The sequence below is a fragment of the Phascolarctos cinereus genome, unplaced genomic scaffold, assembly GCF_003287225.1.
Source record: "Phascolarctos cinereus isolate Bilbo 61053 unplaced genomic scaffold, phaCin_HiC Scaffold_1;HRSCAF=81, whole genome shotgun sequence".
NCBI lineage: Eukaryota > Metazoa > Chordata > Mammalia > Diprotodontia > Phascolarctidae > Phascolarctos > Phascolarctos cinereus.
The window spans coordinates 72,224,617-72,245,903 of record NW_027555514.1 but is presented as its reverse complement, the minus strand read 5'-3'; the positions used below and the strand labels follow the sequence as shown (position 1 = coordinate 72,245,903).

Below are 21,287 nucleotides of genomic sequence, written 5' to 3'. Positions count from 1 at the left end.
GCGTTACCTAACACTCAATTCCTGATATAAAAAAAAAAACCAAAAACATACACTTGTATGCTTTTCTCATAGCCTTACTTGGCAAGACAGATATGTATCCTATAGATAAAATTCAAATTGTATTTTCCAATGTTTCACAAAAAATTCCTTAACTCTTAATTTGGATCCTTAATCTAATGTTTCTTACTGTAAACTCTAAAAGAAAATGTACCAAATTGTGGTGTAAAGAATATAATAAGTTCCTCTCAAAAATTTCCCCTTCAGGGCAAAAGAAACCTATTTCTTTTAAGGAAATTATTGTCAAGTTGCTCTATTATAATATACTGTTAGCCAATTTCTCAAAAGAATGAAAATATACAATTGTGATATGGATCATCTATTTTTTCTTATAACTTAAGATCACTTTTAAATCACAGAAGACTAACTGGTAAGTAAAATAAGCAGAACACACAGTAATCCACAAGACAAGCACTATAGGAAAAAAAGAGAAATATGAAATGTCATAAAAGGGACATTCTGAAAGATTTCTAAGATGACTAATTTATTGTTACTACAAATGAGTATTTACTAAATCACTAGTAAACACATACAGAAACTTCCTCCCACCAAATTTCCCACAACATTTGGCTAACGAACCAAGTCATTATAATGTGACAATGCTTAATTAATCAATTAATCCAACTTGAAAATATTTCAATTAAATGTTTATCATTTTACCAAAGAAAAATTGCAAAACATTTTAAAGGCCAACAGGAAGTTATTAAAAGGCATTTTCTTACCTGTTTGGCTTTATGTTCATGAGGTACTTATTTAAATAAGCAGTTATAAAATTTAAAAGTCAACACTTTCAATCATTGAAATAAAACATGAAAAATGTCCATTACCAATACTGTTATTCAAATTTATATAGAATGCTAAAGAAATGGTTTTAATATGACAGTATAAGCTCAGTAATATCTTCCAAAAATACTCCAAAGCATGAACAGAAAACATGTCTCAACTCTTTAGAAAAGGGAGTTTTAACCAGGGATTAATGACCTTAATTTAAAAAAAAAATTATATAGCTGTATTTCAACATAATTGACCATTTGTAATCTTATGAATTTTGTGAATTTAAAAACATTATTCAGAAAAGAGGGCAAAGGCTTCACCAGATTGCAAAAGGGGTCTATGATACAAAAAAAAAACTGCTTTAAAATAATAACATCTTTCAAAAACTCCATTTTTTGTATGTCTTACGCAACGTGTAAATTTTACTAACACTAAAACAACATTTTCTTAATGAAAATGTTTCACGTGAAGAAATACTGATGCACAGTGGTTAGAGAGATGGCCTCAGGGCCCTGAAGCCCTGCGTTCAAAACTTGTCCTGGGCCCAGCTAGTGGTACAGCCATGGGCAAGTCACTCGCTTAGTGCTTCAAGGAACTAACTCTCGAAGACTATATATACAGTGGAAAAGAAGATAAAGATCTGCTCTGATCAGTGAAAGTCATCACTGAGAGCTAAGATATGGATACCGCACATAACATGTGTATATAGATATAAGTACAGATACATATATATTTATATTTACATATATGTACATATAATTCTGTTTGGCAATTTTCAGTCATTTGACATTTTTAAACAGGCATAAGAAATTTCACTTGTAAAGGTGACTTTGGAAATAGGATGTCTCCTTCATAACAGCATTGCCCAGATTACTACTACCTGATAAACATAAAATGCTACCATTATTATATCAATTAGTATGATTATGTAAAACTTAAAATTTTAAGATATGCGCTACACAATGCAAAAACCAAAGTTTGTTCAATGTATTTTTAGGCAAATTTCCAACTACTATATTTATGATTCTTCTTTTACTGTATTTTTATACTATATTTTTTCTTATTTTTCATTATGATTTTGTCATGCCCATATAAAACCCACAGGAGAAATTAAATGGGTTCAGTGAGAGCAACAACAATTACTAATCTGAGAATAAACAATCATTTAAAATCTGTGAATTATATTACGTTAGAGATTTATGATTATACTTTTACATGACTAATAGGTGTTTTCAAGTACATCAGGAAAACTAAATTTCTAATAAAAGCTCCTTCAATCTAGGATTTACAACTTCAAATTACAGCTCAATAAAAAAAATTGAGGATAAAGAGTAAAAAAATTTAGAAAACTTTATTCAGGTTCTCCTCAGATATTTTGAGAATTATAAAACCTAAAACAATGTATATCCTACTATTCTAGCTGAAGTGACTCTGAGGTGTCAAATCAGTGTTAAGTCATCCTTCACAATCAACTTATTCTAGTCACACTGTGGAGTTTAAAAAAGCCAATATTAAATGCCCAATGTTTTATCCAAGTGATTTTTTTTGTTTAAATAAGTTAATTTCTCAAGATTAATATGTCAAAAATATTTTTAAAAACTAATGAATAAATACCTTCTCAAAGGCAGGTGGTACTATAAAAGACATGAAAGAAACCCAAACCCAACATAAAGTATTTCCCTCACTGAGCACTAGAGAGCACCCCAGTATTAGTAAGTTCTTATATGGCTGTTTAAGAGAAGACAGACTTATTCTATATATAGTCCCCTCCTCATAAGGGACGTGCACGGGCTCTCTTCTGGAAAATATTCTCTACTTTACCATATAAGCTTGCTACATTAATCTCCTCTCTCTTGCTCATACAAGCATTTCTGCTTTAAAGCAGATACTTACCTTGAAAGAAAAGAAACAAAGTAAAGCTTTTTTGTCTATTCAGGTTAACAACAGCCTTGCAGATGAAGAAAGTGAGCCACTTAGCAATCTCTATCTAGCCAAAGCATTTGACAAAGCAGAAAGGAACTGACTAACTCAGAGCATGACTCGGAGCTGACGTCAATGTGCATCTTGTTTGGAGTTTAACTTTTCCACTTCCCTACTGAAACATGATTCCAGGAAATCTGATGACGTGAGCCTTTTGAACTCAATTAGCTGAGGAACAAACCATTTTAAAACAGAGGTGGAAAGAAACACACAGGCATATGAACATGAGAACGACACCTTTTTCTCCTCTGTTTTGAGCTATATTCCTCTGCTTCAGTATAATTATTTCCAAGTCTTATTTTCACTTTCCAAGCTGTGCATGCTTTTCACTGTTGCTAGGCTAAACTCACAACAGGTTGTAAAAAAGTGATGAGATAGTTTATTCCTGATGAGCAGAACTCCAACTAACTGAATATTCATAAAAGAAAAAAAGACTCCCCTGAATAAGCAGTGAAATTCTGAACTGCATTGTACAATTACATTTCAATGTTATAATGGTTAGAAGATAGAAAAGGTAAGCTTTCTTTGTGCTTACAATTCTAAAATTCTTATTCTTGAATAATACCTAGACATTCCTGAATATTTTTTCTTTTCTTAAGTTCCCTATGCAGAATTTATTCTGAAAACTCCCAGGTAAAATTCCTACCTGTGTCCTCTCCAGTTACAGCCATGATCAGGTAGTTTCTGCTTACAGAATTTTCTTGTTCCTCTAACACGGTTCAACAGAAAATGTTTCAAACTAGCAGCATGTACAGGACAACAAACAGGAGTACTGACATCACAATGACATCACTGACTTATCAATGTCATCAATTTACTTTGTCACTGAATAGTTCATTGCAACAGAAGCCTAATGAAAGCTCTTGCTAATGAGACTGATTCCCACTTTCTTCCAAAATCTACTAATAAAACTGGTTCTAACAACTCAAAGAAAATAAATTCAAAGAAATTCAAAGAAAATGTCAGCCATACTAGCTTTAAGAATTAAAACCATTTTGTTATTTCTATATTTTTCTTTGCTGAAGATTTTGATACAAACTTTTATGAAATCTAAAAATAGATTTTTTTTCTTAGTTGGTGTACTGACTAACTCTAACTTATAGATTTAAAGTTTGGGGGAATGAACAGTTTAAGAAAAAGGAATAAAAAAAGAACAAGAGATATTGTGATTTTCTATACTGCAAAGGGAACATTTTTTGACATAACATTAATTAGAGCTTTCTTTGCTGGCATGATAGACTATCTGCTGACTTTATTGGTGGAATATGTTAATTGTTTTGTTGTTTTAAAGTCATTTATAGTGCCAGAATAGTCAAAGTTACATTTTAGTACTCTAAAGATCCATGACATCCTTGGCATGGGTACACCCTCAACTGACAGAAAACATAACCCCTTTTACGCAGATGCTAGGAGTTGCTATGGCCAACCTGGCTCCTCAGAATTTAGCTAAGTTGGTTCTTAGATGACAGGCAGGAATGAAATGCTTTGCCAGGCCCATACCAAAAAGCTCATACCAGTTCAGTATGAACTTTGACCTGCAATCCTAACAGGCACAGTTCTTGGAGAAGCTAAGAACTCAAACACACAATGAATCATCAGAGTGGATCTTTAAGATTAAATATCACTGCTATAGGAATTCTTGCCCCATCTGAAATTATGTTAGGGATTCTGAGTATAGATAATAGTGATAATTATGGTTGTCAAATTTTAGTTTAAATATCTAAACACTCCGCCGCAATTAAAACACTGTCAAATTCTACTTCTCCTTCATTTACTTTGTACATATTTTACATATGTCCATATTTCCTGCCCTGACACAGCGTTTAAGCTCCCTAAAAGTGGGGACTGTCTCATTCTTTGCATTTGTATTTGTTTCTCAGGGGCTGGGGGTAGGGGGATAGCATAGAAGTAGACAAATAGAAGGTACTTGATAAAAGCTTGCTGATTGATTGTTCTATTAGTAAAATCATAATGTACTGACTGAAAGGAAGCCTAGCACAGAGGACAGAACGCTGGCCTCAAAAAGTCAAGAAGACCTAGCTTCAAGTGACACCTGCCAGCTGCATAACCCTAGGCAAGTTACTTAATCTCTTGCTGCCCCAGGCAACTCTCTGAAAAGACTCAAAACTGCAGCACAGTTGCCAATCTTCAATAACAGGGGAAGCTTGCTCACCAAGAGTGTGTTGCACTAAGAGAACACAAGTGTGGACAAGTAACAAAAAAATTTTTATATCGTGTGTGTATGGTTGTATAAATGCTCCCCCCCCAACCCTTAACCATCAATTATTTCCCACAATGCCAGCCAAGACACACCGTTCTTTGTCTCCACTCTGCCAGTTCAGACCCTCATCTCCTCTCACCTGGACCATTTTAATAGCCTCCTAATTGGGTCTCCCTGCCTCCAACCTCTCCGGTCTCCAATCCATCCTCCATGTAGTTGTCAAATTGATATTCTTAAAACACAGGTCTCGCCATCATGTCACTTCTCTGCTGAAGGTGTGCCAGTGGCTTCCAATTGCTTCTAGGATAAAATACACACTCCTCCATTTGGCATTTAAAGCCCTTTACAATGTGGCTCTAGCCTACCTCTCCAAGGTTATTAATAGCAGCACACTGCTCTCCATCACAAGCATACTCCCTCTCCTGCCTCCATGATCATTCACATGCTTATCCCCCTCCCAATATGGAATGTGTCTCCTTCTTGACCTCTCCCTCATAACCTTCTCTGTTCCCCTGAAGGCTCAGGTCAAGGGCCATGTCTGTATACCTCCCCTTTTCCCCCCTACCCTCTGGCCCCTGCTACTGCCCTCTCAATGCAATTTCTTTGACCTCACTTGGTATTTTGCAATTTACTTATCTTGGGGTTCACTGTATTTTCCCTTAATACCTGGAAAATCTTAGGGTATTTTAAGCTATTAAAGATTACTGTAAACTCCTTGAGACTGGGGACTATTTCATTTTTGTATTTATATCTCCAGCTCCTAGAACAATACCTAGCACACAGTAGGTGTTTAATAAATTTAATGTTCAGTGAATGAATACGAGAGATGGTAAGGCCAGATATAGATGGTTTAGTGCAACTAATCTCCACTTGTGGAAAACCAAATCAAAATAAAAATTCTCATCCTACCAACAATGGGTCTACACCAGTCTTATTTCTTAAGAGCTCAAAGATATATATTTTGCTATCACAATAACACTAAAATATAACATTCTTCAAGGAAAGCATCATTTTTACCATTTTACAAATGAGGAAACAAATTTTAAAAAGTAAACTGAGTTTCTAAAAGTGATCAAGTTGGTATTAGGACAAAAATGACACCTGTATCCCTGAATGAATGCTGAGCGCTCTGAATTAAATACCAGATATCTGAAGTTTCCCTGGGAAGCTTGATGAAGATCTGAAAGACTAAATGAATATAGCAAAGTTAAGTCCACTTTGCATTCCCCAGGGAATGACCACATTATTATGCCTCTGCTTCCACCCTGAGTAGACCTGAATCACTGGGAAGATCCTAAAGCCTCTAGGATATAGGAGTGGGTCTGATGTAGAGTCACCCACTTTTAGCGGCTTTAGAATCATCTCACGCAGTCTTCTCATTTTACAGATGAGGAAACCAAGGCTTAAAGTGGTAAAAAAAATACTTTCCTTCAAAGTCAGAATATAGGCAGCAGAGTCAGCACTAGATTTCAAGTTTCCTAATGCCTACCCCAATACTCTATTAAAAATTTACTATTTTTTGGTGGGCTTTTGTTTTTTACTAAAAATTATGCTATTAATGTGTTCTTCTAAGGGAGGGTTTAAAACTGATTCCCTAGGAACCTAGTTCCAGTCTGGACCAAGCATAGTGGATAGTGTGTTGGCCTTGTGTTCAGGAGAACCTGAAATCGAATCCTGCCTTGGACACTTACTAGCTCAAGTATGATCCTGGACAAGTCACTTAACCTCTTTCAGCCTCAGTTTTCTCATCTGTAAAATGGGGACAACAACAGGGTTGTGAGGATCAAATGAGAGAATATAAGTAAAGCGCATCGCAATCCTTTAAGCGCTATGTAAATCTTAGTTATCATCATCATCATCATCATCATCATCTACTGAAAGAATAGTAGGACTCGCTGGAAAAGTGACAACATAGCTAGAAGTCTCTTGACGCTAACACTGGCAGAAGGACAAAACTGACTTTCAATCTAACATAATTAAACTGTATCATTTTAACGCCTCCACATTTACAATAGTCAATCACAGCCCTTCTTCTTATCAGTTTTGTACTTGGTCTAGAAAAAAGTTTATTGCTTTTTTAAAAAGCTAAGGCACAGAATGAGAGGTTGCAGTAGAGGGGAAATTATTGTTCGCCACATTAGAAATCATAACTTCACCCTATATAAAATTTACACTGAGTCAAATAAAACAAATTTTCTTTTACATTAGGAAAAAATTCTGACCAAAGATTAGAGGTGTGCTATCTATGAAGTAAGTATTAGGTGTATTTTTCACACAAATGAACATTAGTGACAGTTCTTCAAATACTGTATGTTCTAGATTAGCTATATGATAGGCAAAGCATATAAAAGGGAAAAGCAAGTATTTTCATGTTACATGTCTGGTGTAAGCTGCTGCTTTCTATTATTGTAAAAGTAACAGACTAAAGAGCTCAGCTTGATAACCTTCAAAACCAGTGCCATAAACATATACAATGAGTAAACACACCATTCAAGAGAAATGAAACTCGAGATCTTAAAAAGTTGTATTACTTCACATAAAATAACATATACAGCCCTCTTAGCTGATTAATTAATGTTGAAGCCCTTATGAATGTAATCCATTTAACTGAACAAAATTATTAAAATAATTTATAACTGAAAGCCTATCAAGCTGTCTGGTCATTCTAATAGCATGGAATTACTGCATAATTATGGGTTCACTTTATTTATAAGTGCCACAGGGTGTGGGGGGAAAGGAGAAGGGAATTGGGAAGGTCTAAGCTAGAACTGTGATTTCTTTGGTTTAGGGAACTCCCCATGTGGAAACTCCCTCCACTGAAGTAGACTTGCAATTCATCTGCAACTTGACAGTCTTAGAGACACTGAAGGGTTGACCTGCCCATAGTCACAAAGCTAACATGTAGCAAAGCTAGGGCTTAAATTTAGGTCTTCCTTTCTTCAGGCTGGCCCTCTTGAGCACTGAACTCGCAGAGAGAAAATTGGTACTTTAGGTACAATTGGTACATTAAGGACAAGTGAAATCTGGATTTGCTTTGAAATTATCTGGTGGCAATTTGACAGCAGCACCATGGCTAGGGGAAAAAAGTCCACCTCAACCACCTGACTATGATTAGGCTAAATTTGTCCTAAAAGACGTACAACAAAGCTCAAGTTCTTATCCCTCAGATACTTTTTGGTGGGCTTAAGATGCTGTTTTATCATAACTTTACATTAACTTTAATTTTTCTAAATGTTCACAAAATTTTACTACTTAGAGGGAATTAAGCAATTTGTGTAAATGGCTGTTTGATGTATTAAGATATTATATCTTTCTCAGCTTTCCTCCTTGTTAAGTGGCCAATAGAAACTACTAATGTCATTTGAAAAGCCACCCCACCACAAAATGGTGTGAATCATTTAAAACTATCTAAACTTATTGTAGTAATAAAATATACCTTGGACAACAACCTGGCTGCCTGGTACAAAGAACTGCTGTGTGCCATCAGCTGATTGTGCTGCATACTGTACAATTGTAGCACCTGGTGGAGGAGCTCCTGAATTTGTCATTGTTAATGTCTGTAGTCCCTGAACACCATCAGATCCTGGATTAGAAATCTGGACTGCTCCACCTTGGGCTATAGCAACTTAACAGAAAAAAGAAAAGAAACATTAGAAACCGCGAAAAGTCATACTCCATAATCCTGTAATGGAAAACACACGCTTGGAAATTTTTCTTCTCAGGTGGCTTTCTGTTTCTCAAGTCACCACGGATTCTCTTGGTAACAGGGGAGGATCATTAAGCCAGGCCAGGGATAGTTCTCTTAAATGGCCCTTAGAGCACTACATTTATAATGCCTCTTTTGGAGGCGGGGTGAGGGGAAGTTTGGGCTTTAGATCAAGTGATTAATCCACCATCTTGCTGGCCAATTGCTCTTTCACAAGACACTTGAAAGAGGCCTACAGCCAAGATATTTCATGGTACCCACTGAATGCTGCCACCATGCTGTTTTCTCCATTTGTCTAGAACTGTATGAGTAAAGGTTAGAGTCTTTAAGAATGTTTCAAAATGACCGCCAGGGGCTCCCTTACAGCTTTTGGATCTTCTAATTTCACTGAGGCATTTTTAATTGCAGGAAACCAATACTTTTTTCTGATAAGTATATCTGCTACTAGAAACTGGCAATTTTTTTATCGGAATGCTTCGTTCCATTTGAGTCATCATAAAAGGAAAATAAAACTTTAATTCTCTCATTTTAAAGAGCACTATAGGATATAGATCTCTTTTTTAAATCTTCAAATATGTCAAAGACAGGCTCTAAACAGCTTCATACCTTCTATGCCTGACTGGAGAATGTAATATTTCAGACAGAATATCATCTTCTTAAAAATACTAGGGTTTACAGTCACATTTTTAGTAACATCCTAATGATAAAAGGACCAAACAGCACCAGTTTTCTTCAAACACCAAATTAAAATCTATTTTTGACATTTTTTTTTGCAGGGGGTTGGGGGGGGAGCATTAGGATTAAAAGCCATGTTTTAAGACTAAGGTATGAACTTAAGTGTAATAAAGTATCTTTTTTTTGGGAGGAGGAGAAGGGGAGGTCCTTTAATTTAAAACCTACAATAGTCAACTAGACTTTGCCACAAAGACCAAAATAAAATGCTAGAAAAATATGACAACAAATACATGGAATTCAATATAAGTACAATAATGTAACAATGCTATTTAAGACAACACATTCAGCACAGTTGTGGGTCAATTTCAAACTCCCATTCTTAGTAGAAGCTAAATAAATGCCCTTTTAGTTAGAAATTCATATACTGAGGTTGGGAGGTAGGGGGTGGAATTTCAAATAAATATCCAGATAAATTTTTCAACCAAAGGTTCAGATAATTACATAATGACAAATAAGAATTTGGGGGAAAGTTTCCTAAATTTTAGGAACCACTGGGTGTAATTTAGATAAAATGAGAGGAGCTAAAGAAATTGTTATAAAATGATTAACAAGATGTCACTAAATATACTTAGCATGAAAGAGGAATTAAATATTCATCTTAGGGGAGTGGGTTCAGTGTTGAATTGGAACTTTATAAAAGTCTGATTAACCAAAATACTTGGGAAACGTGTTTGTACTTTTGTTCAATGAACGTTCAAATTAAGTCTTTTTGTTTCAATCCTTGTTGAAAATCATTCCAAAACACTTTAGTCCACTTTTCCTACCTTTATAAGCCGACTACACTGGATATTCCTTGATGATTCAGGGCCTTTTAGTGCTTCATGATCAACATTCTGAGCATTGCTTCTCAAAACAGAAGGGGTACAAGGTTGGACTAAACATGTACTGACACCAGAATGTAACCAGAAGTTTGCTTTCCCTCTAAATTCTTGAGAAGAGCTTGTTTTGTGATTCCCTCTTCTTCTCAAAGTGTAATGTCACAAAGTTTTGGATGATCAAGGTTTACCAATACAAACACTACATATACTCTTCTATAATTCAAATTCTGACTTTCTGTATGACATCAGGGCTTAAGTGAAATTCATTCAATTTAACAACAAACAGATTCAATTTTTTAGAAGCTGGGATAGGATGAAGATTTGAAAAGTCTAAGTGGATTAATTATTTTTTAATTATCATTTTTGGAATTAGCATTGCATGATAAAAAAAAAGTTCTATTTGCCAAAGATATAGAAAATAATCAACATGTGGGCTCTTCACTACTCACAAATAGCAGAAAAAAGACTTTCATAAGAATACAAACATAGAAAATGATTTAAGTAATACACTAATATTAAAATATTTTAAATTTGATGAGTTTAACACATCATGGGGTCAATCAATTAATATAGACTGTAAACAACCTAATTCCAAAATCTCAAAAACACAATGAAAGTAAGACTACACTGTGTACTTTTATCCTTTAGAGAATTTAGGCCTTTCTAAGATGACTGAGATTACTAAAAAGGTTGTTATGACTTCATGTGCCTTCTTCCAAACACCTAGATTATAACAAACTTCCAATTAAACTGCTGTTCTCCGTGCAAGTAAGCGTTACCAACAAGCCTGAAAATAAGTAACATATATCTCCTTCCTTCTTTTTTCAATAATAGCCTTTATTCTCAATGATTTTCAAATCAGTACTTCCTTGGTACACTACTTCCAATAAGAAAAGTATACAAAGAATTAGTTTCTTAGGAATTTTTTTCTTTCATTTACCTATCAAATCCCTCCATTATAAGCAGACATTAAGGATGGCTAAATAATATTATTTCATTTGTTGGTTCTGTTTACCTATTTTTTATCTAGCATAAGAAGAAACTATATATTCTCTCTATAAAGGTTTATAATTTAACTTTTAATATTCCAAACATCTAACCTGTGATTTCAATGACCTGTCTTCCCATTTATTCCAACTTCCTTTGCCAAGATAGCCCCTGCTGCGTGGCAACTACTGAAGATCATACAAGTATAAAAATGCATGCTATTAACATGCAATTTAGAAAATAAAGAAAATTCAACATATAAAATAGATATGCCAAATAATTATTAAGCTAGTGAAGGGGGAATGGGGAATGATAAAGGCAATGCCTGAACAATTTTAATATTCCTCCCCAAATTCAATATTAAATGTCCTCCTCAAGGAGCCCATAGCCCAACACACTCTAATATATATTCTTTTATGATATCTTTACATTGATCCATTAACCAATAAGCCAAAGATTGTATTCATTTTAGTACCAACAAGTCCTATGAAACTTTTTAAAGTTTGAAATTTTAGCTTTTTCTGTAAGATACATCCATATTTTTCAAACGTCCAAGTTGGGAAATAATAATGTGTGATTTTTTAATATCATGAGAAAATTTATTAGGCAAATCAGATCATTCAAGGAAAGATAGCAAGCACTGCTCGTTAACAGGAGCAGAGAAAGGTTAATAACAAATTCATGTACCAGGAGTATTATTAACATACTTCTAATGTGTTAGCATATCACTTGCATAAGTAAAATTCTACTTTGATTAATGGCCACTAATGACTATGTGTAAATAAAAATTAATGTGTTTTCCACTTCACATTAATAAAAAGGCTTAGTCAGTGTTTTCCTAAAACACTTGTAATAAAGGCCTAAGACCTGAACTTAACAACATGACTTTTGCAGTAGCAATTTAAACAAAAGCACAATTCATCATATAATTGCTCCTCTCCATAGTAAAAATAAAGTCATATTTTATACATGATTTCTCTAATTTTAGGACCTCTGAATTAAATATATATTTATATTCTTTTATTTCCAAACTAATTTAATAATTAAGAGGTAATAGATAGAAGAGTGGTTGGCTTAAAATGCACTGTGAAAACCAACAACAGCTTACTATATTAACAAATTGAAGTGAAATTTCTAAAGCATGTGAAATTGTGCCTGCTGTTAAATCTGAACTTGCCAATGCCACAAGCATTCTTCTCCAAGGTACCGTCACATATCATAGATCACAAAAGTTTTAAACTGGGCTCTTTTTAAAATAAGAAAACTAAAACTTACAGATTATGTGACAACCAAAAAAAAAAATCCCATAGCTGGTGATGTATTCAAATTTAAGTCTTTCTTGATTCTCCTTATTAACTGTTATTTCTTCCTTCATCACAGTACTAATAACACTAGTGATTATAAAAAACTTTAAAAAGTGGAAAGTACTAGAAAGATCATCATGTACAACACCTCGACTTTACAGCTGAAGAAATCGATCAAGTCCTCCTGACTCCAAGGTCGGAGCTCTATCTACTGTGGCAGCTAGCTGCCCCAATAACTTGTCTTTAAAGATGAGAGTAAAAGCCAACTCTCCTAATTCCAAATGCAATAATACTTTTTCCACAATCCCATGCTGTCTCTTTTTAACAGCCTTGGATACAGAATTCTGCCAAAAAATGTTTAGAGAAACCAAATGTCCAATGGTTCTCCTTTGTCCTCTCAAAGAATTCCACAGCCCAGAAAAGAAAGTTAGAGAAGGATACTTAAGCTATTTCTGCGATACCTCTAAAATACTGATTGCAAACCCAAGGTGATAGTTATCTATCTATCTATCTATCTATCTATCTATCTATCTATCTATCTATCTGTCTGTCTGTCTGATCTCACGCATAAATGATTAATATTCACCTTTTTTTCACCTTGGAGTAAAAGAGTGCGTTTGTAGAGTACACCAGAATATTTTAGAGCATCAACTCTCTTAGGCTTACTGCTACTCTCACCGTCAGCAGCACCATATCTGAACAAAAGTTAGTGGCTTCTCTAAATCCAGTAACCTCAGTTCACTCTACTAAACCTGAACTTCTTGACCCTCCCAATTATATCAATATCATTTCCTTCTCATCCTCTATAGGTGATTGCAGAATGAATACAAAATAGAGATCTGTGTGATCAATATATTAATGTTACCGTATCTCTGCAAGGTGGGGTGGGGACCAGGCCTGGAGTCAAGAAGACATCTTCCTGAGTTCAAATCTGGCCTCAGACACTGACTAGCTGTGTCAGCCTGGGCAAGTTACTTAACCCAATTTGCCTCAGTTTCTCACCTGTAAAAATGAGCTAGAAAAGGAAATGATAAACCTCTCCAGTGTCTTTGCCAAGAAAACCCCAAATGGGCTCACAAAGAGTCAGACAACTGAAATGACTGAACAACAACAAAAATCTCTGCAAGGCAGGACACAGTTGTCTGCACAACACTTAGCACCCAGGTAAGACAACATGGTGTAATAGAAAAATCAATGATTCAGAAGACATGAGTTTGAATCCTGGGTCTGCTACTTACTATTGTTATTACCTTAGGTAAGTCAACCTCCAGGAGCCCCAGTATCCTCTGATAGGGGACAGAACTATTGACAATTCTACCCACCTTTATGTCCTGCAGAACCTACCAAGTGCAATCTGGCACTTAATATATGCTTTTGATGATGGTGGTGGTAGAACTAAATTTAACAACAACAACAACAACAAAAACATATCCTAAAAGCTAGTCTTCTAGAGGAACAGAGAATTTCCATAATCTGAAATAGTTCAAATATACTCAACAATTACCTAAACACACTTCTGTGAACAATGAAAAGTACTGTATAATCAACAACATATGAAGAGAAAGGTAAGAGTAAGTAAAAGAGAGGGCCTGTGAGAGGTGGTAGGAAGAATGGTTTGGGAAAAAGTTTATAGCATCGTAAGATTTGGACCTGGAATGCATTTCAGAGTTCATCTAGAGGTCCACAGACCCCTTCTGCTCCCCACCTAAGAGGTCCATGGATATATTTCAGGGGAGAGGATATGGATTTGGATATGGAAAAACTACATATCACACTTTTATTTTCACTAACCAGTAACAGAAAATTTAGCACTTCCTCCAATTATGAATTTAAAATAAAAATGGGGTCCATTATACTAAAAAAGGTAAGAATCCTGATTACACAGATGTAAGGCCTAGAGAATATAAATTACTCGACTACAGTTCACACAGGTAATAGCACAACTATAATATAAACCTGATAAGGAGTCAATCTGGGAAGATGAATGATTTGCCCTATGACTTGAAGTGACTTGGTCAAATATATGTTATATCCTAACCATGTAAAGACACATTAATTTGCACACTGACTTCACTATTTCTGTCATCGTTCTCTTCTATATTCCATTCCATGTTACCTTTGATTCTTCTTCCCTCTCTCACTTCTCACATCCAATCAGTTACCAAGTCCACGCAATTCTGACACAGAAATATATCTAACATTCATCCCTTATACCCAGTACCAACAACTTGGATTATTTCAATACCCTCTTAATAGATCTTCCTGTTTCTCTTCTCTCTACCCCCTCCAACTTATCCTTCATACAGTCTAATCTTCCTGAAGCTTAGCTTCAGGCATGTCCATCTCTGACCAAAAATCTTCATTGGCTTCCTACTGCCTGAAGAAAATTCAAATTAATTCATTTCACCTTCAAGACATTCCACAAACTTGGACCATCCTCACCATTTCCCCCCTTATCTCACGTTAACCCTTTTGATGTACTCTATGCTATAACCAAATAGTATCATTCTCTGCTCTCTACACTGGCCGAGTGCTTTACAAACTAAACTAATGTTCTTTGTTCATAATTAATACCTGGAATGTTCTACTTTCCCCTTTTCAACTATTTAATTCTTGTCCATCTTTAAAAGGCCAATTCATAAACTACCTCCTAAGCAGCCAAGTGAGGTCTTCTCTAATGACCACTAATCACAATCCACCTAACCTTTGTTTTAAGCCTTCAATGCACTAGCTTCTCATTGTATATTTGTTTTATCCCTCTACTACATTGTAAGCTACAATTCCCGTCTTCTAGGAGCTTACCTGAATGTTTCATCTCCAGAGTCTTTATTACAGTGCTTTTGTTGTTTCAGTCAGTTTCAGTCAATGCAGATACATATTATCTATTCTTAAAGTTACCTTAACTACATAGGTTGTGAAAAAACAGGTAACAGACAACAACAATGTATCCTCATTGATAAAATGTTGACAGATTGGAAAAGAACAACAGATTCTCACCACAAATCCTCCGTTTTAAATTTCCACAGAAAAACTTGAAACAAAAGAAAGAGTTATGGACTCAGATTCTTAAAATCTAGCCACGGCTGAGACTTACTCTGGCCCGTTTGTCAATACAAGGATCACAAATATCACACAGGTCACATTTATAAAAATGTGGGTAAATGTGAGATAATTAAGTTAGGCATTACTATTGCATTTTACCCATGATTTGCCCAAGGTCACAAAATTCATTGGCAGAGTTGGGAATGAACAGTAAGTTTCACAACACAACTAACCACATGGAAATAAAGAGTAGATTCAATAGGAAGGGTCACACAAAGTGAGATTTGTGAAATACATAAGACTACTCCTGATAAAAACATTTTTTTTTTTACAATGTACATTAAGGCATCTGGTCTATACCTCTGAAAATATACTCTATGTACGATTCCAAAGTCAAAGGCACAAAACACAAAAGTTAATAACTGTAGTAAATGTAACTATGCTCATTTAATAATAATAGTTGACATTTTATATAGTACTTTAGGTTTAGAAACTCATCAGTTATCTCAGTTGAATTGAAACTTGGTATAAACCAAATTCCTTCTATAAAGAATAGACTCAGCAGACCTATGACTTTCCCAACAACTCTGAAATCTTAAGAAGACTATTAATCCCTCTAATCAGTCTGCAAGTCATTTTTTATAGACTGATTCACTTAATTTTAAATATAAGCTCATAAAGGTTGAGATACTAAAATCAGATATTAGCAAAATTTCCAATGCAACAGAAGCAAGAATATTTGAGGGCAAGAAAAATGATCAGAAAATATGTATGGAGTAGGGAATAACTGATATTCTGGAATCTGGGGGTAAGGGAAATATTCAATAAGTCTATACTATCAAGTAAAAAGATCTTACGTTTGATAGGAAAATTTATAGTTTTTAAAGGAAACTTTTATATAGTAAGAAACTTCATCAATATTCCAACATCATGCTAAATTAATAAGTTCCATTACTGTATTTTTGGGAGAAATTCTCTCTTGTTTATGTAGTAAAAATTTTAAAGGGAGATTTCATGGAATATGTGTAATATCTAATTCAATAACTAACATATTTATATTTCTAGGACTAAAATAGAGACCATTTATATAATTTCTTTAAATGATTTCTCCTGAGATAAAATAATTCCACTTGTACAAAAATGGCAACTGTCATGCAACAAAACCATCAATATGACTATGCTGAAATACATGAAGACTTAACTGATTTCAGATCATGCGCATACACAATGGATCTCTTCTTACTTTTATCTCTTTTCCCCCCCTAACACCGGGAACTATTCTAACTCAATATTCATTTCTTATTTTTTCTGGTAGGGCAAGACATGTTATAAAAGTACAGCAAACCTATAGCAAATAACTAACTTTCAGATTCTATTCATAGAATTTCTATCTATATGTAGGTGCACATTCCAATATATGCTGACGACCATTATCTATTTGGAACATATTTATAAAAGATTTCATTTCTCCAACTTTTATATTAGTAATTTTTGCTTTTTATAATTAATCAACCCTTCAAATACCAATGACAGATTAAGTTGTTTTTAATTTATTAAAGGAAATATGCATAATAGGAAGATTAGCAGAAATCAGAGATGAAAATTAAAGAAACAAACAAAAACTACAAGTTTTTGCAACAAAAGATTCTGAAAAGCCCTCAAAAAGTACATCTAGATGGAAACTGGCTGGCTGTTATAGTAGAGGCAAATTTCTCCACTTGACCTTTGTTGACATCAGCAATTAACACTATTTAACCATGCATACATAGACTTGAAAACAAGAGTGTTATTGACTATAAAATGATGCTTTAAAGTAAGCATTACAATTAATATAAAACCATATATTTATATATTTATCTTCTAAATAAAGGTAAAGTAAGTTTAGAAGGTTCTGCAGATTATATTTTACTAACATAGTAACGATTGGGTCCAGGGACATGAATTTACAGAAATACAGTACACCTTTCTAATCACACTGCTGAATTAACAAAGGTCAAGTATTATCAAAAGACTGAATCTACAAAAGAACCAGGATTTGGTGTTTAAAATGATTAATAATATTACATCAGAGACAAACTGGAAACTAGTTCTTCCAGTTCTAGCGTACAGATGGCTCAAATACAGAAAACTGTAAGATGGTAGATCTTTCTTAAAACAAAGACATGAACATCTACAGAACTAAAAAAAAAAAAAAGAAGCCCTTATCTAGCTTTACAATCTTCTCAAGTGGAAGATATGCTATTACCCTTTACACTATCTCCAATTCAAGTTTAATACTTGACCACTGGCTGCACAGAAAGCTGGATCCAAAAGTGCCCTGAAGAAATGTCCTTATTTGGGCAGAAGCAGAAGTCTAATAAATGTGTATGAGACTCTGATGCTATCCCTACATTTTTTTAAATGTTCTATGTTAACTGCATTACTTTTCACACAAATTATCTTTTTAACCTTATGATAAATGACTTAGTAAAGTGGAATAGTAAACATTTTTTATACCGACATGAAAGCCACTTTTCCCCTAAATCTAGCTTGTGTAAAAGCTGAGTGTAGTCTATAAACAATCTTCTTTTTCTGCGTATGTTTATGTACTCTTTATCAAAAGCATCTGATTTTTGCAATGAAGTGACTTGCCCAAGGTCACAGAGCCACACTAAAACCCAGTTCTTCCAAGTCTCATCCAATACTAGCTGTATTATAAATACACAATACCTGTCACCAAAGCAGCAAAGGAAATTGTGTAGATGGCTTAGTGTAAAACTATCAGCACAACTGGAAAAATATCCTAAAGCACATTAAACTGACAAAGTCTTTCTAGATCTCACAGGTGATTTCCTCCTTGCTCAGATTAAAGTCTGTGAATGTAATAATAAGATTTTTCATCCTAGGTGATGAACTCTGGAAGGGTTTTGGAGAGAGACCATTCAAAATTTAGTCCTAGATCTGACCAACAGAATGTTTAAATTTCCAATCCTCCAGCACCTGCAACACAGATCTCTTTTACAAAAGCATTGACTTAGCAAACTTGCTCTTTATTGGGAGTAACAACTAGTGCCTTAATTACAGCAATGAACATAAGTATTTACAATACATTAACATATATAAGAGCAATGCACATATAAGCATCAGTTTCAAGATTTCAGTTAAATTGTCTGCCTTATTATTGTGGTTTTAAAAGCTAAATATTTTTCCCATCCTCATTTTGGCAGAGCTACAATATAAATGAACAAAGAGAGGAATGGAAATGGAAATACACTTAAAAACATTTTTAAAAATACAAATATAACCTTTTCATATTAATAAATAATAGGTATTTTTCATAATGAGTTAACAACAGTAAAGTACAGACTTTAGCTCTATTCATTTGCTTTTAACTTTAATACACAATTACAGTAAAATGACCACAAACAATAACAAAGCAAAAATTCTTAGCAGAAATGAAAGAAAATATATCTGAAAAGGGTAAAAACCTTGCCATATACACTATTACCCAATTCTTTTCTTTTTAATTCTTTTATTTTGATTATTAATAAAAGCAGACTTTTTCAATGTGTAAATGGCTTTCAGTACAAATCTCATTTTATTTAACATCCATTTTTTAAATTCTGTAATACATACAGGTGGAAATAATTGATGTATTAAAAACTAAAATAATAAATGCTGAAAAGCAAAATTATTTTAATTCAGCATGGTATATACTTCTTTAATATAACTACAGAGGACTTAAAAATAAAATTATATCATATTGTATCTTAGTATACATACTGTATTGCCCCGTGCTAGTCTGATATATGCTAGTTGGCACTGCCATAGTAGCGATGTTAGGTGGTGTTCCTTCTTCCTCAGATTTTTCTTCTTCAATCTTGGGAACACCAGGCACATCAGATGAAAGTTCATTCAGTATTTTTCTAAAACACAATTTGCAGAGTATAAATGATCACTTTAACTTCTCTAAAACATGCTTTTAAGAAATAAAACTAAAAGCAAAAACAAAAGTTTAAAATTAAGGTGTTGATGGCTAATTACGTAATATTATACAACAATTACACTGCAATGGAAATTTTAACAAACTCACCGATATGAAGGTCTTCTTGAAAGGATTTCTCTACGTTTATGAGAATCAATTACACCCTCTGCTTCTGCAGATTCATCTGTCTCTGCAATTGTTGCTACCTAGAATACAAGAGTTTCTAAAAATTCATCATAAAATAAAAGGCCTTCTAATTAATTCATTCAACCAATAAATATTTATTGAAGAATATTACATATAAAACACTACATTATGTACTGTGGCAGATACAAATTAAGTACACATAGTCCAAGCCCTCAGGGAACTTATAATCTAGCTAGAGAAAATACATCAACACATGAAATACTTACAACAGGACAGCAGTATATATAATTATGTGCCAAATAAATAGCACATAAGATAAACACTACAGATCTGAGAGAAAGCCAAATCACTGCAGATCTGGAATAATGTGGGAAGATTCTATGTAGAAGGTGGAGAATTCTGTGTCAAAGAATCAAGGATCCTTACTGTGCGGAGAAATCTCAGAAGTCATTTAGCTCTGCCTGTACCTGAAAAGAAATTCCTTCTACAACATCCTTAGCAAGTGGTCAACCAGCCTCCACTTAAAGATTTCCAGTAAGGTCAAATCCTCTACTTGAAGCAACCACTTCACTTCTGGACAACTTTAATTGTCAGCAAGCTTTCCAGACCTTGAGACCAAATGTGCCTTCATAACATCCACTCCACTACCCTCTGGGGCAATCAAAATGAATATAATCTCCATTCTACATGAACACCATTCCAATTCACAAAGACAGAATGAGACATATGTTGTTAGACATTACTTATGTGTGAATTTGTTTAGCTTGACTGTCCTTAATTTTTGTTTAAAAAGGGAAGGATTTTTTTGAGAAGAGGAATAATTGCAGGAAGGAATGGGTAGGTCAGGTGATGAAAATTTTAAAAAGAATGTCAATATAACATAAAAAAAGAAGAGAGCAGAAAAAAGTCCAGAAGGAAACACAGATAAGCAAGATAGCGTTGGTACAAAAGCATTAAAAATTTAATACACTTCTTTAAAAGAAGCAATTTCCATGTAATTAAGATCCACATTTCATATATTATTCTTTTTTTCTGTTCTCTTCTATATGGAAATATTCACATGTTGATTGTGAAATTTCTAATTTTAAAAAAAGAAAATCTGAAAAGAAAATCTTTGAAGGCAACTATCATGGAAACTGCAAGTTTTCTCTTCTCCAGGCTAAAAATTACCTAGGTCCTTCTTGTGATCTTCATATGGCATACTCTCTTGCCATGTCATCATCTGGTCACCTTCCTCTGGATATACTCTAACTTGTTAATGTCCTTCCTAAAACATATTTAATTTTAAGTGCCACAATAACTAGATGGGGTCTGACCAGGAAAGAATAGTGCAGTGGAATTATCACTTCCCTTATTGTGCACACTATGGCCTTCTTAGCTCAGCTGAAGATCATATTAGCCTTTTTGGCTGCCATGTTGCACTGTTCACTCCAAGTACTCTTTGAAGGCTTCATAGGATTTAAATAAATGGAGAAAGGAAGGGGGTGTGGCACTTAGTGTTGGAGGGAATATTATAAAAAAAAACACAGAGGAAATAGGGGTTTTCATGGCA

The 21,287-nt window shown here is 34.2% G+C and overlaps 1 protein-coding gene across 34 annotated transcripts in view; it reads right to left on the bottom strand.

Moving 5' to 3' along the window:
- Positions 1 to 21,287, bottom strand: part of CREM (cAMP responsive element modulator) — a 71,689-nt gene that overhangs the window by 12,654 nt on the left and 37,748 nt on the right. For 19 of the 34 annotated variants that reach the window (XM_020990412.2, XM_020990411.2, XM_020990400.2 and 16 more), the window contains 3 exons: positions 19,697 to 19,794; positions 19,387 to 19,529; positions 8,469 to 8,657 (listed from right to left, as the gene is read on the bottom strand). The exons of 3 other annotated variants lie outside the window; for them this stretch is intronic. In XM_020990412.2, coding sequence (XP_020846071.1) covers positions 8,469 to 8,657; positions 19,387 to 19,529; positions 19,697 to 19,794 — 430 coding nt within the window. Of the gene's footprint in view, positions 1 to 2,724; positions 2,890 to 3,457; positions 3,563 to 8,468; positions 8,658 to 19,386; positions 19,530 to 19,696; positions 19,795 to 21,287 lie in introns of those variants that run through there. 12 more of the 34 variants (XM_020990419.2, XM_020990415.2, XM_020990418.2 and 9 more) reach the window with 6 other exon arrangements.